This window comes from Zalophus californianus, chromosome 1 (assembly GCF_009762305.2).
Source record: "Zalophus californianus isolate mZalCal1 chromosome 1, mZalCal1.pri.v2, whole genome shotgun sequence".
NCBI lineage: Eukaryota > Metazoa > Chordata > Mammalia > Carnivora > Otariidae > Zalophus > Zalophus californianus.
The window spans coordinates 25,373,838-25,392,713 of record NC_045595.1 but is presented as its reverse complement, the minus strand read 5'-3'; the positions used below and the strand labels follow the sequence as shown (position 1 = coordinate 25,392,713).

Sequence of the window (18,876 nt, the reverse complement as noted above, 5' to 3'; positions counted from 1 at the left end):
ACACTTGAGGCTGCAGCTCTGTAACCCAGAGAAAATGTAGGTGCAGCTACCCAGTGAATCAGGATGGTTGGGACAGTCCCTTTGATAAATCGGTCAGAGAAAAAATGGCCTCTCAAGTGGAAAATTGATTCTGGTCTGCAGTGGCTATGTGCATGAGTCTTAAGAGAATGGATTCACTTCACACAGCCAACCCCCTGCAAAAGCATTTTATAGCAGGAATAAAAACTTTAGTCGTTTAAGTTTGATGAATACAGCAGTGAAGAAAAGAGATCATGTTTCCAAAGAGAGCTAAACCACATGTAAAAAAAAAAAACAAGGAGAATATGCCAGACCGTCTTATGATCAGGTATTTATAGTAAAGCTATTAATGGAATGGTCACTACAGGGGAGTGGAGATCCTAAATATAAATGAAAATTCTGATGTGCTAATCTTTGACAGTGAAAACTTCCGTGCTGTCCTAAAGGATATAACAGAAGGTAAAAAGTCTTTGGTATGCAATCAAACCTATTCTATGCTAAAACAGAAATGTTCTTTTAAAACCATTGAGATATTGCCTAATAAAATACATTGTTTTTTACTACCACTATCACTGTTTATATGTTGTATTATAAGAGTACATATAGTCCTATAATATGTTTGTTTTTAGTATTTACTGTTATTTTCAGCATAAAGATGTTCTTTTGGGTGCATGCTACAAGGGCTGAGAACTCCTAAGCCATGTCTAAAATAAATCCTTATTTTCATAGTTAAAATGGCACTGACCTAAGTTTTATATGAAAGGTTGTTTTTCCTGAATAGGCTTTAAAAAGTAGCTATTCATGGAAACTTCAAATTTAGGTTGAATTTGTGGCAGTTCAGAAAACTACTTTAAATTTATGGGGTAAAATTTTAATGAATATTTTTTCTAAATTTTGCATTGTCTTAATCCTATCAGTTTTGTAGTTCTCTGAATTTTGTTTGTAATTTTAAGTATTTGATTATCTTGTTTTCACAACTGGAAAAATATTTTTAGTTCATTCTGACTTTAAATCTGTCAGCATTCCACATGGATAGTTACACCAGTGATGAAGACACAGATGAGGACTTTGATACCCAGCTCATCATCCAGCAGAGCTTACAGGACACTCACCAGCTGAGGACTACACAGCAGGCATCTGCAGATGAGAGGTAACGGTATCCCATGGGCGATGCAGTGTGAGTATTTAGCAGTGGAGACGGGTCATTAGCACGGTTCTGGCGTTGTGATAAAAACAGGAGAGAGGGTCAAAATCCAAGGAGCTGTCATTTAAATATCTATGAGACTTGATGTCTCATCAGCCAGACAGGGAAATTTGGAAATAATTCAGAGTATAATTAGGGAGTAAATGGTTGAAGGAGGTTAGCAGCAACTCTGGCTGAGAACTTGCAAGCTGGAAATGAGAAAAAATGCACAAGGATATGAAACACTAGAGAACCCTAATGTATCTTGTCTTTGGGGAATCAAGGGGATGCATAAATCCAACCAATACACACAGAAAATTATCCTCAACCTCAGTGGGAAGATGGGGTAAGGTCTAGTCTTTATTCAAATCAAAAGGAGGAATTATGTAGATTTAAACCCAGAAGAGACTAACCCTTTCTGAAGGGTGTATATTCAGAGTTCTGTAATGGCAGCACTAGGAAAGGACCCCACATGTCCCTCCGTGCTGTGAAAAAGGATCGTGCTAGAGGAGGACCATCCACAGCTAGGCACAACTGCTCAGACGCTCTCTGGCCGATGTGCAGCCTCCCCCCCAAGTAGTTACTATTGTTTTTGAGGGGTGATAAACCCTGTTTGCTTGGGATGGTGACCTCTCTTGGCCTGCTGGATGTAAAACTGGATAAATGTGTTTTAACTCCAAGAGATTTTATAATTAAATGTAGAGATGTTGAAGTACACTAAAACTGTTTTTTTTTTTTTAAGTAACAAACTCATGGACTGATCACTTTGTGCCACACTATTTTAAGCATTTCACAAATATTGACTCATTTAAACTTGATTCTCGTTACCTATGTGGTTAAGTCCTTTTATCTTGCTGACTTGGTCAGGCACTTGAAGGCATTAGGAAACGTTACTTAAGACAGATGGAATAATGAATGCCCCCACCCCCACCCCAGAAAGAGAGACACAGGAGAGCAGTTTTCCTGGAGTGCGTTTCGGGTGGAGATGAGGAGACAGGTAAGTGTTACCCAGGGTCCCAGGGCTAGTGAGAGGCAGGCAGTCTGGCTTCAAAGTCTGCTCTTTACCACACTATACCTACACGTTTGTGTTACATTTAGGAATAATCTTTAAAGTTTTGTGAAGAAATTGGCTTTCTTAGATTATCTGTTCTATTAACCTTGTGATGAAAAATTTTTAAGTTCATTCAGTAATTAAGTCATGATTTTAGGTTGAAAGGCAGAAGACTTTGATGATTGAAATGTTTCAGAAAAATTAAAATTAACTGTAGGTGTAAATGTCAGTCATTAGACTTGCAAGAGTTATGTGGTACAGAGGAAGGCTTGCTGACTTGGTCAGGCACTTGAAGGCATTAGGAAACGTTACTTAAGACAGATGGAATAATGAATGCCCCCACCCCCACCACAGAAAGAGAGACATGGGAGAGCAGTTTTCCTGGAGTGCGTTTCGGGTCACATTATACTGTGGAAGTATTTCCATGAAGCCTCAGTAACTGCCTCATATGAGTTCATCCTTGGCTAATGTCAATTGCCTTTACCCTTTGTGTTTTTATCAAATGCCTTCATTTTTCCCTCAGTTTGGGGCTTACGTATATATTTGTTTCCTATGCAGCTTCCACTCCTTTTTGAGCTCGGACTACAAGAAGATAATTGAAGCAATAGCGGCAGTTAAGTACTCTTCATATTCCATCCCCTCCAGCTCCTGGTACGGTGTGATGTTGACACCACGGCACTACCCTGCTGAGTTCGGGAAGCCCAGAAGCAGATTCTCCCAAATGCTCAACACTGTGGGGCCCACCGCTAATTCTCCAGACCTGCGAGAAAGTACCACAGCACAGTTTAGCAGAGCGCTGCTGGGCTCCTGGGCAGACTGAGCGATGTGATAACCCGAGGGGGCAGCCACAGGCCCCGGGGGATAGGGAGCGCAAGGGAAAGGTCTTACTGCTTCTCGTCCCATGCCATTCTAACACGTCTCTCATAAAGCATGAGGCTAGAACTCTGTCATCTCGTGCACTAAGCTCGATGGTGGAATTCAGAAGCATGGGCTGCCTCGTGTGTGTGTGTGTGTGTGTGTGTGTGTGTGTGTGTGTGTGTGTGTGTCTGTGTGTCTGTGTGTCCCAAATGTGAATCTGTTCCCATTTGCCTTGTCAATAGGTAAGGAAGATGCATTGTCACACTTGACCAAGCACCATTCTGCTTTTGATGAAGCAGATGGGCTAGGCTGGCTTCCTCTGCATAAGGCTGCAGTGCAGTTAAATAAGAACATTTTGGAAATAACCCTGAAAGGTAAATTCCCTTTACAACTCTTCCTGATGCTTCTGAGAAATAAATGTAAAACTTATTTCTTTATCTTAACCTGTGTGGGCTAATGGATTTATTTCAGCTTCAAAACCCAGCACGTGGGAGCAAACCACGCACAATGGTGAAACGCCACTTTTTTTGGCTGTCAGCACTTGCCTCTTGGAAAATGCCCATTTTCTTCTTCTCAGTGGCTGCAATCCGAATGCCAAGAATTCTGAAGGCAATTCGTCTCTTCTTACAGGTAAACTGATACCTTGTCTCTGGAAAACAGTCTGTGATTCTGAGTGTCCTCCATGCCCACATGTTTCAAAGGCAACTTTTTTTTTTTTTTTAGTTTTTATTTCAATTCCGGTTAATATACAGTGCTATATTAGTTTCAGGTGAACAACATAGTGATTCAACACTTCCGTACATCACGTGGTGCTCATCAGGACAAGCGCACCCCTTCATCCCCATCCCCCGTTTCACCCATCCCCCCCTGCCCTCTGGTAACCATCCGTGTGTTCTCTACAGTTAAGCGTCTGTTTCTTCATTTGCCTCTTTCTCTCTCCTTTCCCTGCCCCCTTTGCTCATTTGTTCTGTTTCTGAAATTCCACGTATGAGTGAAATCATATGGTACTTGTCTTTCCCTGACTTCGCTTAGCATAGTACTCTCTAGCTCCGTCCACGTTGTGGCAAATGGAAGGCAGCTTTTTGTGCATAGTTGCAGGGCTGTCTTTCTGGTTCCAACTGACCAGACATGGGTACCTGACCCTCATGAAGCTTTCTATAGACTGGCCCATGGGGTGGCCTGGTGCAAACTCTCTGCCAGTGAGCTGATCACTTTGCACAGTGCCTTAGCCAGTGAATTCAGGTGTAAGAAATACAAGAGGTGAGCAGAGTAAGACGAGACAGCCGATGGCTGATTGAGTATGAATGGCTGATTTTGCTCTCTCGAGTCTTCACTACAATTATAGTTAAGAAATTGTTTTAAAGAGGTAAGATATGAAAGAATGAGAAGAACAGGAGAGGAGGCGACAGCAACATAATTTTTTAAAACCTGGAGAGCAGGTGGATGAGTAGTCAGTGACAAGAAAGCCAAATCTTAACTTGCTCATGGGGAAAGCAACACAATTATATCAAAAGGCCCAAAAGTTATTGGTGATGGTTATCTCGTGGAGCCCAGGTGAAGGACAGGCAGCTAATATAGGAGGAGTGCTAGATATTAAGGAACAAGTAGCCAGAGCTACAGATCTCTTCTCCCACCCTAGGACCCTGAGATCACAGCCCGAGCTGACACCAAGAGTCAGTCGCTTAACTGACAGTGCCACCCAGGCACAGAATCTTGAAGGACTTAAAGATTATCATCCAAATGTGAATGATAACAGCATAAATGCAGAAAAGCCAGTTAGAAAATTTTAACAAAAATGAGGTTAAAAATAATTTCCTGGGGTGCCTGGGTGGCTCAGTCAGTTAAACATCCGATTCTTGATTTCAGCTCAGGTCATGATCTCGGGGTCGTGAAACTGACCCCAAGTTGGACTATGAGCTGAGCATGGAGGCTGCTTGGGATTCTCTCCCTCTCCCTCTGCCCTGGCATGCTCTCTCTCTCTAAAAAAGTAAAAAATAATTCCCTAATTACTGCTGGTTTTGTTTTTCTTTGTTTAAAGCACTTAAAAGCACTTCTAGGACTGTAGTGGGTACTTAAGTTCCCATTTTCTTGAGGGAAGAACATAAAAATGATAAACGAAAATTTTATATGTTTATGTTTTTCAGCCACATGAGCAGGCAGGAGACAATAACTGTTCATGGCTTACAGAAAAGCCAATGGGCTATCGATGTAAAACACTATTAATATTATTGGATATTAATATTAATATTAAATAATTAATATTAATTAATTAATATTAATAGCCTCATTTTACAATCTGTTTCCTAAACACAAAATGCTGGCACATGGGAGTAGGTAGGAAGAGCTCCTTAAGAAGCCTGAGGGGCACTGGCTAATAAGCTACTGTGGCCATAATTTCCTGGTGAACATGATCTTTGTTTCACCTCTAATTTCCCAGCTGTTCTGCGCAACTCCTATGAGATGGCTTCCTTGCTGATCAGCTCTGGGGCAGACGTGAATCTGCGGTGTACCAACGGAAGGACAGCTCTCCACGAAGCAGCCAGACTGGGCAGGCAGGGCATAGCGAAGCTGATGTTGGTTTCTGGGGCACACCCTGACCCACAGAGCTCCTATGGATTCACTCCTCTGGCTCTTGCTGCCCAAAGTGGACACACTGAAATCATGGAAATGTTACTGCAGAAAGGCAAGATTTTCTATACGGTCAGCACACCCCCAAGGGGTAACATGATGCAAGTGTCCTCCTTTTCATGGAGAGCTTCAGAATAATAGAAGTTAACATTTTATTTAAGCCTAATGTAAATATTTGATGAAAGCATGTCTTAATATTGGCTACTAAAAGGCCTAAAATAGAAACTGAATATTTCTCCTTCGATGTGAAGTAATTTCTGTAAGATTACTAGGATGCAGGTTTCTCTTTTATATAATGTTCCCCAACTATGCAGAGGATGGCTGGTTTTTGTTGTTTTGTTTTAATTTGTTATGTGTTGTGCTTTTCTAGATTCACAGAACAGAAGATCCCACATTACCCCCTATAGGTTGTCTCTGCTAAGCTAAGTCACGGGGCAGTCCAGTGTGTTATCAAATGTTTCCGTTGTTAGGAACTGCTTCCTGGTTGCTTCTCTCTGGGTCCCAGTAGTCTCTCCGGTAATAACCACAGCTGAGAGAAGGGGAAGGCAACTTAGATTTATTGAGTACTTTCTAAGTACCATCCATTAAGCTACCTATGCTGCTTCATGTGATCTTCTAAAGCCCTATGAAGTAGGCACTGTCCTCATTTTACACTTAAGAAAGAGAGCTAGGGATGATACCAGTTGGAGGACTTCCTTTAAACACACCCTCTCCTGCTGCCAATTCGAGATCCTAATTTAACTGGCAGAGACCTTGGCTCAGAGAACTTTGGCATTTATTGTCTTTGAGGAGACCCTCCATTGATGAAGCAATGTAGGATCTAGAGCATTTTGTCAAAGAAGCAAATCTTTACCAGGATTTAATAAAGTCCCAATATTAGATTTACCTTCTTTATTCTCCTTCCTGTCCAGAAGCCTTATTTCTTTCTTTAACAATATATGGTCCTGGTCTCCAATATTCTAGACTACAGGGTCTCCTGTTTTTAAGAACAAATTTCTGCTTTTTAAGACTAACCTTGAACTTTCCCATCATACAGGCGAGGCTGTTGTAGTTTTCAATTAGTGGCCATAAGACGTTTTAAGTAAGATGGTTTAAATAAGCAATATCTTTAAATAAGCAATGTCTAAAGTCATGTAAACACTGGATCCTTCATCTATACAAAAAAAAGCAACGAAAGAGGAGAGGCACCCGGTTTTAAATCCTTAACTCTTAAAAGAAACCAGCATCAGTTGACCTCAGTGAGGTATTTCCCTGAGGTAACTCCCTTATGAAGTAATTTGCACAAAGTGACACAGTGAGGAAATGGCAGAGCCAAGATTTGAACCCACATCTGTCTCATTCCAAGTCACTACTTCACCACCCTGCATTACTAGACTGGCAACAGGGCATCATAGAAACAGGCCCTGGGTCTGGCCCAACTTCATGTGAATCCTGACTACCTTGCTTACCAGCTGTGCATCTCTGGGAAGTCACCTAACCTCCATGAACCTCGGTTTTTTCATCTTTAGAATGGAGATACTGGCATCTACTTGTTAGGGTTGATGGGAAGTTTGGAAATTATGCACATAAAGGAACCTGTACATAGTGAACACTCTTTCCATGGAAGCTTATTAGACCTTTCTTCATGCGTTCTAGGAATGGGGTTCTTGGGCAGCCACTATATTCTGATGACTGTGGAGTTTCCACTAATTTAAAGCCACTACCTCTGTTTTATATGTGCTGTGAATGTGCCCAGGATGCTACCCTTGCCCTTTGTCCTTTCAAAGGCTACTCTTTCTTCAAAACCCATTTTACTGAGAGGCCTTCCGCAACTGACCCAAAACACCTTTCTCCTTCCTTCACCACCCAGTTTCCCTCAAAATCCGGAACTGAGGACATTTTGCCTCTATTTGTACTCTTACCATCCACACCATCACATGGCACTCAGTGTCCTATGGGCGCTACAATGTGTCCTATTAACTCTAAGTCCCCAAGTTCAACTACAAACAACTACAGTGTGTCTTGCTATGAACAGCCCACTAAGAACATGTTAAAACAGAATAAATGCCATTTTCCACCGTGACATCAACAGATGGCCGGGTGCTACAGTCCAACAGGATTGTTGGTACCATCCTATATATAAGTATGGGGTAAGTGGGCTTTTATAGGTGGGTCTGGAAATAAAATCACCTTTTATAAAATTATTTCTCCTGTAATCTCCAAGTTCCAAACAAATAACTTATAAAATTCCTCTGAAAGCCAACTTACTCATAAGTTAGAAACTGTTTGCACCATTTCTTCCTTCCCCAACTACATTATAAACTGGCTGAGAGCAGGAGGTACATTTTTTATTTCTTCGATTTGCAGTGCTTTGCTAAAGTGGCTTCCTAATAATTGCTTCTGGGTAGTGCTGATATATTAAGAATGCATAAGCAATACAGTGGAAAAGACTTTTTTTGCATAACAAGACTTTTTCTCCTTTTAGGAGCTAATGCTCTTGGTCAGGCCTCAGACTCTTCTTCCATCTTACTTGAAGCTGCTAGTGGAGGAAATCCAGACTCTGTGGCTCTTCTACTAGAGCATGGAGCTGATGCCAACATCCCCAAGAATTCAGGCCACCTGCCCATTCATGTGGCAGCTGACAGAGGCCACTTGTTGTAAGTTCACTGACATTAGTGCTGATAGAAATAGTAAGAGCTAAGGGGGTTTTCGGGGCAGCTTCTGGGAACTTTGTATTACTTCATCTCTGATCCTACAATTCCAACATCCCTTCTAGAGACAGGAAACTCTCAACCAGCTAGAAAGTGGTGAAGGCAGGCATCCTCTGTAGCCACGACCAAGACATAAAACTACTTTATTATCAGGTCCTTGGGCAATATGGGGAACCCCAGGTCTCACTGATTAGGCTAATTCCGAGTTTTGTATCTAGACAGTAGTTTCATTTAACTTTACTAAGTATCTGAGCTTTTGGATACAGGGATTATGTACTTTTTGGTTGGGGGTCCTAATGCCACCTGATACTAATACCATCTGGTACTAGTATAAAACCATTGTAAACAGGTTAATGCTGCGTCTTAACAAAAACAATGTTTTAAATGCATTTTGAAATTCTTTCTCAGAGCCCTAAAGATTTTGGTTCCAGTGACAGATCTTGCTGCCATTAAGCGGAGTGGCATCAGTCCCGTCCACTGTGCAGCAGCAGGGGCACACCCCGAATGCCTGGAACTCCTCATCCAGGCGGGATTTGATGTAAATTTCATGCTAGATCAGAGAATTCGCAAACACTATGATGACCACAGGAAGTCAGCTTTGTATTTTGCTGTATCAAATGGTGACCTCTCTTCAGTTAAGCTGCTTCTGAGTGCTGGAGCTCTGCCTAACCAAGACCCAGTTAACTGCCTCCAGATAGCCCTACGGATGGGCAACTATGAGCTGATAAGTCTGCTGCTACGTCATGGGGCCAACGTCAATTATTTCTGCAGAGTCAACCCTTTACATTTCCCATCAGCACTGCAATACACACTGAAAGATGAAGTCATGCTCAGGATGCTATTGAATTACGGGTATGACATAGAGCGATGCTTTGATTGTCCTCATGGAGACAAATTTCATCCTTGCTATACTTTTGAAGGCTGGACATCTACAGTTATCAAAGATACTATGGTATGTGCACAGTATTGTATCAACTTATATAGTCATTATTGGTGGCCCTGAACTACAGCAATAGATAAGGCCCCATCCATTCTCTCCAGAAGCTCATAGTTGAAGAGATTTTAATATGATAAATACATGTAAAATAGACATGATAAAGAGATGTAAAAAGTACAGAAACCATTCAGAGGGAAAGTGATTTAACTTTACCTGGGGAATTTCACAAATGAAGTAGCATCTGAGTAAGGTTTTAAAAATGAATGCAGTCTTATAAACTAATTACACTTTTTCTTTCAAGGGGTGAGTAACCTAGCTAAAACGTTTCTGGGGTACTGATACCCATACCCCCTTGGTTCTTGGCTATCTCTTTTAGCTCTAAAATTTGATTAAATAGGTCTCTTTGGTCACCTTTTTTTTTTTAAAGACTTATTTGAGAGAAAGACAGCACGAGAAGGGGGAGGGGCAGAGGGAGAAGCAGACTCCCCATTGAGCAGGGAGCCTGACACAGAGCTCAATCCCAGGACCCTGAGATCATGACCTGAGCTGAAGGCAGATGCTCAACCGACTGAGCCACCTAGGTGCCCCTCTTTGGTCACCTTTTTGATGAAAAAGGAATCACAATAAATAGTTGACCACCTCTTATTTTTTTATTTAAATTCAATTAACATATAATGAATTATTAGTTTCAGAGGCAGAGGTCAGTGATTCATCAGTCTTATATGATACCCAGTGCTCATTACATCAAGTGCCCTCCTTAATGCCCATCACCCAGTTACTCCATCCCCCCACCCCCTAGCAACCCTGTTTGTTTCCTATGATTAAGAGTCTCTTATGGTTTGTCTCCCTCTCTGATTTTGTCTTGTTTTATTTTTTCTCTCTTCCCCTATGATCCTCTGTTTTGTTTCTTAAATTCCACATGAGATTATACGATAGTTGTCTTTCTCTGATTGACTTATTTCACTTAGCGTAATACCCATCCACATTGTTTACAAATGGCAAGATTTCAAATTTTTGATGGCTGAGTAGTATCCCATTGTGTGTGTGTGTGTGTGTGTGTGTGTGTGTGTGTGTGTGTGTGTGTATCACATCTTCTTTATCCATTCATCTGTCAATGGACATTTGGGCTCTTTCGGTAGTTTGGCTATTGTGGACATTGCTGCTGTAAACACTGGGGTACATGTGCCCCTTTGAATCACTATGTTTGTATCCTTTGGATAAGTACCCAGTAGTGCAATTGCTGGGTTGTAGGGTAGCTCTATTTTCAACTTTTTGAGGAACCTCCATACTGTTTTCCAGAGTGGTTGCACCAGCTTGCATTCCCACCAACAGTGTAGGAGGGTTCCCCTTTCTCCGCATCCTTGCCAACATCTGTCGTTTCCTGACTTGTTAATTTTAGCCATTCTGACGGGTGTGAGGTGGTATCTCATTGAGGTTTTGATTTGGATTTCCCTGATGTCGAGTGACACTGAGCACTTTTTTATGTGTCTGTAAGCCATTTGGACGTCTTCTTTGCAGAAATGTCTGTTCATGTCTTCTGCCCATTTCTTGACTGGATTATTTGTTCTTTGGGTGTTGAGTTTGGTAAGTTCTTTATAGATTTTGGATACTAGCCCTTTATCTGATATGTCATTTGAAAATATCTTCTCCCATTCTGTTGCCTTTTGGTTTTCTCAACTGTTTCCTTTGCTGTGCCAAAGCTTTTTATCTTGATGAAGTCCCAATAGTTCATTTTTGCCTTTGTTTCCCTTGACTTTGGTGATATTTCTAGGAAGAAGTTGCTGTAGCCAAGGTCACAGAAGTTGCTGCCTGTGTTCTCCTCTAGGATTTTGATGGATTCCTGTCTCACATTTAGGTCTTTCGTCCATTTTAAGTTTATTTTTGTGTATGGTGTAAAAAAATGGTCCAGTTTCATTCTTCTGGATGTGGCTGTCCAATTTTCCCAGCCCCATTTGTTGAAGAGACTGTCTTTTTTCCATTGGATATTCTTTCCTGCTTTGTCAAAGATTAGTTGACCAGATTGTTGAGGGTCCATTTCTGGGCTCTCTATTCTGTTCCATTGATCTATGTGTCTGTTTTTGTGTCAGGACCATGCTGTCTTGATGATAATAGCTTTGTAATAGAGCTTGAAGTCTGGAATTGTGATGCCACAAGCTTTGGTTTTCTTTTTCAACATTCCTTTGGCTATTTGGAGTCTTTTCTTGTTCCATACAAATTTTAGGATTATTTGTTCAGCTCTGTGAAAAAAGTTGATGGTATTTTGATAGAGATTGCACTGAGTGTATAGATTCCTCTAGGTAGCATAGACATTTCTTAAATTTTTTATTGTTATGTTAATCACCATACATTACATCATTAGTTTTTGATGTAGTGTTCCATGATTCAGTGTTTGTTAGGTAGCATAGATATTTTAACAATATTTGTTCTTCTAATCCATGAGCATGGAGCATTTTTCAATTTTTCATGAGTATTCTATAGTTTTCTGAGTACAGATCCTTTGCCTCTTTGGTTAGATTTATTCCTAGGTATCTTATGGTTTTGGTGTAATTATAATGGGATGGACTCCTTAATTTCTCTTTCTTCTGTCTCACTGTTAGAATATAGAATACAACTGATTTCTGTATGAGTTCTAGCAATTTTAGGGTGGAGTCTTTTGGGTTTTCCACATAGAGTATCATATCATCTGCAAAGAGTAAGAGTCTGACTTCTTCTTTGCCGATTTGGATGCCTTTCATTTCTTTTTGTTGTCTGATTGCCGAGGCTAGGACTTCTAATACTATGTTGAACAGCAGTGGTGAGAGTGGACATCCCTGCCATGTTCCTGACCTTAGGGGGAAAGCTCTCAGTTTTTCTCCATTGAGAATGATATTCTCTGTGGGCTTTTTGTAGATGGCTTTTATGATACAGAGGTATGTTCCCTCTATCTCTACACTGTGAAGAGTTTTTTGTTTTTTGTTTTTGTTTTTTTGTCAGAGAGAGTGTGTGCACAAGCAGTGGACGCAGCAGGCAGAGGGAGAAGCAGCCCTCCTGCTGAGGAGGGAGCCCAATGTGGGACTGGATCCCAGGACCCTGGGATCATGACCTGAGCCGAAGGCAGATGCTTAACTGACTGAGCCACCCAGATGTCCCTACACTGTGAAGAATTTTAATCAAGAAAGGATGCTGTACTTTGTCAAATGCTTTTTCTGCATCTATTGAGAGGATCATGGGATTCTTGTCCTTTCTTTTATTAATGTAGTGTATCACATTGATTTGCAGATGTTGAACCAACCTTGCAGCCCAGGAATAAATCCCAGTTGGTCGTGGTGAATAATCCTTTTAATGTACTGTTGGATCCTATTGGCTAGTATTTTGGTGAGAATTTTTGCATCCATGTTCATCAGGGATATTGGTCTGTAATTCTCCTTTGTGGTGGGGTCTTTGCCTGGTTTTGGGATCAAGTTAATGCTGGCCTCATAAAAAGAGTTTGGTTCTTTTCCTTCCATTTCTATTTTTTTAAATCAGTTTCAGAAGAATAGGTATTAATTCTTCTTTAAATGTTTGGTAGAATTCCCCTGGGAAGCCATCCAGCCCTGGGCTCTTGTTTGTTGGGAGATTTTTGATTACTGCTTCAATTTCCTTGCTTGTTATGAGTCTGTTCAGGTTTTCTATTTCTTTCTGTTTCCATTTTGGGAGCTTATACATCTCTAGGAATGCATCCATCTTCCAGATTGCCTAATTTGTTGGCATAAAGTTGCTCATAATAAGTTCTTGTAATGTATTTCTTCAGTGTTGGATGTGATCTCTCCTCTTTCATTTATGATTATATTTATTTGGGTCTTTTTTCTTTTTGATAACTCTGTCCAGGGGTTTATCAATCTTACTAATTCTTTCAAGGAACCAGCTCCTAGTTTTTTTCATCTGTTCTACTGTTCTTTTGGTTTCTATTGCATTGATTTCTGCTCTAATCTTTATGAATTCTATTCTCCTGCTGGGTGTAGGCTTTATTTGCTGTTCTTTCTCCAGCTCCTTTAGGTGTAAGATTAGGTTGTGTATTTGAGACCTTTCTTGTTCCTTGAGAAAGGCTTGTATTGCTATATACTTCTCTCTTAGGACCACCTTTGCTGCATCCCAAAGGTTTTGAACAGTCGGCTTTTGTTTTCATTTGTTTCCATGAATTTTTAAAATTCTTCTTTAATTTCCTGGTTGACCCATGCATTCTCTAGTAGGATGCTCTTTAGCCTCCATGTATTTGAGTTCTTTTTTTTTTTTTAAGATTTTTATTTATTTGCCAGAGAGAGAGAGAGAGAGAGAGAGCATGCATGTGTGCACACACACACAAGCAGGGGGAGTGGCAGGCAGAGGTAGAAGCAGGCTCCCCGCTGAATGAGGGCTCTGGAATCATGACCTGAGCCAAAGGCAGACGCTTAACTGAGCCACCCAGGCTTCCCTGTATTTGAGTTCTTTCCAAATTTCCTCTTGTGATTGAGTTCCGGTTCCAAAGCACTGTGGTCCAAAAATATACAAGGAATGATCCTAATCTTTTGGTACTGGTTGAGACTGGGTTTGTGACCCAGTATGTGATCTATTCTGGAGAATGTTCCATGTGCACTCAAGAAGAACGTGTATTCTGTTGCTTTAGGATGGAATGCTCTGAATGTATCTGTGAAGTCCGTCTGGTCCAGTGTGTCATTCAGAGCTCTTGTTTCCTTGTTCATCTTCTGCTTAGATGATCTGTCCATTGCAGTGAGGGGGGTGTTAAAGTCCCGATATTATTGTATTATTATCAATGTGTTTCTTTAATTTTGTTATTAATTGGTTTATATAATGGCTGCTCCCATGTTAGGGGCATAAATATTTACAATTGTTAGATCTTGTTTGATAGACCCTTTAATTATTATATAGTGTCCTTCCTCATCTCTTATTACAGTCTTTGGTTTAAAATCTAATTTGTCTGATATACGGATTGCTACCCCAGCTTTCTTTTGAAGTCCATTAGCATGATCAGTGGTTTTCCACCCCCTCACTTTCAATCTGGAGGTGTCTTTGGGTCTAAAATGAGTCTCTTGCAGACAGCATATTGATGGGTCTTGCTTTTTTATCCAATCTGATACCCTGTGTCTTTTGATTGGGGCATTTAGCCCATTTACATTCAGAGTCACTATTGAAAGATATGAATTTAGTGCTATTGTACTACCCATAAAGTCTCTTGTTTCTGTATATTGTCTGTGTTCCTTTCTGGTCTGTGTTACTTTGGGGCTCTCTTTTCACTTAAAGGATCCCCTTTAATATTCCTTGCAGGGTTGGTTTAATGATCACAAATTCTTTTAGTTTCTGTTTGTCCTGGAAGCTTTGTATCTCTCCTTATATTTTGAATGACATCTAGCTCAATAAAGTAATTTTGGCTGCATATTTTTCTCATTTACCACCCTGAATATATAATGCCAGTCCTTTCTGGCCTGCCAGGTTTGTGGATAGGTCCACTGCCAGTCTAATGTTTGTACCCTTGTAGGTTATGGGCCTCTTGTCAAGAGCTGCTTTCAGGATTTTCTCTTTGTCTCTGAGATTTGCAAGTTTCACTATTATATGTCGGGGTGTTGACCTATTTTTATTGATTTTGAGGGGGGTTCTCTGTGCCTCCTGGACTTGAATGCCTGTTTCCTTCCCCAGATTAGGAAAGTTCTCTGCTATACTTTGTTCCAATATACCTTCTGCACCTCTTTCTCTCTTTCCTCTTCTTCTGGGATCCCAATTATTGTAATATTGTTTTACTTTATGCTGTCACTTATCTCCCCTAGAATTCTCCCCTCATGATCCAGTAGTTGTTTATCTTTTTCTCACCTTCTTTATTCTCCATCATTTTGTATTCTATATCACTAATTCTCTCTTCTGCCTCATTTATCCTAGCAGTTAGAGCCTCCATTTTTTATTGCATCTCATTAATAGCCTTTTTGATGATGTCTTGATTAGATTTTAGTTCTCTTATTTCTCCAGAAAGGAATTCTGTAGTATCTCCTAAGCCTTTTTTTTCAAGCCCAGCTAGTATTCTTTATACTATTCTCAACTCTAGTTTCAATAGAGTTCTTACTTCTGTCCATGCTGATTAGGACCCTGGCAGTTGGTCCTGCCTCTTGTTCTTTTTTTTTTTTTAAGATTTTGTTTATTCATTTGAGACACAGAGATACAGAGAGAGAGAGCATGAGCAGGGAGAGAGGCAGTGGGAGAAAGAGAAGCAGGCTCCCTGCTGAGCCAGGAGCCCGATGTGGGGCTCGATCCCAGCACCCTGGGATCATGACCTGGGCCAAAGGCATCTTGTTCTTTTTTTTTTTTTTTTTTTTGAGGTGAGTTTTTCCGTCTTGTCATTCTTGCAGAAAGTGGTCAGTTTTCTATTTGTAGAATTACAGTTATTCTTCTCTTAGATCTCTGGTTGAGTTCACAGGTGTTCAGAATGATTTGATAGCTATCTAGCTGAATTCCTGGGACCAGATGAAACTAAGGTCTCCTAACTCCTCCACCATCTTGGACTTGACCACCTCCTTCTTCTTGAGACATTTTCCCCCTGGCTTTCATCACACCGGTCTATTTTCCCCCAACTGGTCACTTCAATTTCCCCCAACTAGAGCGCACTCCTGCCTTTTCAAAAAGCTGCCACTTTTCAGGTTTCAAGTGTTACCTCCTCAAAGAGGCCCTTCCTTTCCCGTCTACCTTATCTAAGGTAGTTGTCATCCCTAATCTTATTATGCTGCCCATTTCTTTTATAGCACTTACCACTTTCTGAAATTATCTTTTTAACATTTTCTGATTGTGTCTCCTCCACAAATACATCAGTGTAAACTCCTGCTCACCACTTTCCTCAGCTTAGAGATCTGTGCTTAGCACATAGTAGATGCACTAGAAATACCTGAGTTCATATTAAAATCAAAACAAAAATAAAACAGTGAAATGGAGAAAGCACTTTGAATCAATTCTAAAAAGTGAAAGGCAACATATGGTTTTAATATTGTATATTATTTTTAGGTTATAATTAATGTAGGAGATGGCATTTAGGTACATATCATCTTGAATTATTTCCTGACTTTTTATTTAGTACTATTTGACTTCTTACATGGGCACCTTGCTAGGAGTGTGTAAATTACCTACAGACAGAAACTATCTTATCCTTCAGGCATGAATGATAGAAAACCCAAAATGAGAGTGGCTTTAGTAAGATGGCTCCTTCTCCACTCATATAAGTAAAGGCCAGAGATAAACAGCCTTCTAACTGGACAGCTCCACGATCACAAGAGAAACTTACAGCCACACTCCAGCCAGCCAGGAGGCAGGCAGGAAGCAGCAGCTCACACCTTGCTCTCCTTTAAGTGCATTCTGGGGGTTGCTCACACTTCCACTCTCATCTCACTGCTAGAACTTAGTTAGGTGGCCCACGTCTAGGTGCAAGGAAGCTGGAAAGGTGATCTTTATTCCAGATAGCCATGTGGCCAACCAAAGGGGATGACAGGTATTAGGTAACTATCTCTTTCACACCCTGGTTACATCTTACATAGTTCTGAAGATACAGTAGTAAATATTTTTCCAAATGTTAGAGCTAAGAAATAATTTCCTTGGGGCGCCTGGGTGACTCAGTCAGTTAAGCAGCCAACTCTTGATTTCGGCTCAGGTCATGATCTCAGGGTCCTGGGATCGAGCCCCACATCAGGCTCTGTGCTCAGTGGAGATTCTGCTTAAGGATTCTCTCTCCCTCTGCCCCCCTGCCAAATAAGTGAATCTTTTAAAAAAAAATAATTCCCTGTTCAATGCCTTAGTTTATAAATGAGGGACTTGAGACCTTGGTTCCTGACTGTGAGTTGAGTGCTCGAAACCCCATAGATTCTTAAGTTTCTCATTTACTTTCATAGTTCCAATTTTCTTCCTCAGTTCTGTGAAGTAATAACATTGTCATGGCTGCAACATCTCTCTGGGAAGGTTGTTCGAGTGATGCTTGATTACGTCGATCAAGTTCGAATCTGTTCAAAGTTGAAAGCTGTGCTCCAAAAACAGGGGCTCTGGTCAGAAATCCATTTGATCTTGAGTGAGTATCCTTTCTTGTAGAAGATTCTTACCAAAAATACTACTAGGTATTTACATTCTTATTTGCTTTGTAAAACATTCTTTTCTGGTTAAAAGCTTTCCTTAAACCAAGGAAAATACTATTCCTATCTAAAAACAGTTACTATTTTTTTTAAAGATTTTATTTATTTTTCAGAGAGAGAGAGACAGAAGGAGGCAGAGGGAGAAGCAGGCTCCTTGCTGAGCAAGGAGCCCGATGTGGGACTCGATCCCAGGACCCTGGGATCATGACCTGAGTCGAAGGCAGACGCTTAACCGACTGAGCCACCCAAGCGTCCCAAACAGTTACTATTTATCACTTAATTTGTACTTATCACCATTTCCCAGTAGATAAACTGTTAGGTACTCACATATTATATGGTAGGTAATACCTTTCTCCTAATCGTATGGAACACTGCAGATACAGGAATTAGAAGCTATGAAATGGCAATGAAAACAGGGACGAGAAAAAGTAAAATCGAAGCCTGCAGAGAATATCAAATGGCCCTTCAAACCACATTCTTTCACAGTAGTAGCACATCAGTAAAGAATTTCTTTTATCTAGTTTCTCCACAGGGTGGTAATCTTTAGTTCTAAGTCTGACCCTGAGGGACAGGGCAAGGCGAGGGGATGGTTAATTCACATAGATTTAAGGACTTCAGACCTACAAATGACGCTACTCTTTGGACTCCTAGCTTGGCCTGGTTCTGAAATCACGTCGACACGAAGGATTGCAAGGAGAAGGGAAGGCTGTTCCCTGTTACCTTTTCCATTTAGACACCGCAGATGCAAATTTGGGTGGCTTAAGTTTAACACACATTTGCTGACTAAACCCCAGCATCACTAACAAATGAAGCAGTTCTTTTTCCTTCAGATAATGTGTGTTTCTCTCATTTTAGCAAACCCTCGACCCCTCAGACATCTGTGCCGCCTGAAGATCCGGCAGTGTATGGGGCGCTTACGTCTGCGCTGCCCGGTCTTCATGTCCTTCCTTCCATTACCAAACCGTCTCAAAGCCTATGTCCTTTACAAAGAATATGACCTTTATGGACAAGGAATTTTCACAGGAACCTGGTAGTCAAACCGTTCTGGATGAAAAGGTATAATTCTGTAAGCTGTATTTCTTAAAGTTTGACTTGTTACATATGATTCAGTATTTCTCACTTTTCCTACCAACTAAAATCTCAATGCAGTCTACATTCTTTCTTAATACTGATATTACTATTCTATTCTTTCTTAATATGCTTAATATTGCTTCTCAAAAGTGTCTGACTCTTGATCCCAGCTCAGGTCTTGATCTCAGGATCATGAATTCAAGTCCCAACATTGGACTTGATATTGCTTTTCAAAAGCATTCTGAAAGGCAGTTTAAAAAAAAAAAATAACACCCCCCCAAATAAATTAAAAAACTAAACCCAAGCCTTAAAATTTCAATTAGCAGAAATAC

At 40.7% G+C, this 18,876-nt stretch overlaps 1 protein-coding gene across 3 annotated transcripts; it reads left to right on the top strand.

Moving 5' to 3' along the window:
• Positions 1-404: 404 nt before the first annotated feature.
• Positions 405-18,507, top strand: ASB14 (ankyrin repeat and SOCS box containing 14). 3 transcript variants are annotated; one of them, XM_027583966.1, is made up of 10 exons: positions 405-477; positions 1,039-1,168; positions 2,811-2,866; positions 3,353-3,484; positions 3,582-3,740; positions 5,548-5,793; positions 8,203-8,374; positions 8,837-9,380; positions 17,259-17,412; positions 18,329-18,507. In XM_027583966.1, the coding sequence occupies exons 2-10, from the start codon at positions 1,047-1,049 to the stop codon at positions 18,505-18,507; spliced, it is 1,764 nt and encodes a 587-aa protein (XP_027439767.1). In that variant the 5' UTR covers positions 405-477; positions 1,039-1,046. The 3 variants fall into 3 exon arrangements, with proteins under 3 accessions (XP_027439767.1, XP_027439766.1, XP_027439768.1); XM_027583965.1 differs by having other exon boundaries at positions 454-491; XM_027583967.1 differs by lacking the exon at positions 405-477 and having other exon boundaries at positions 1,090-1,195.
• Positions 18,508-18,876: the final 369 nt, after the last annotated feature.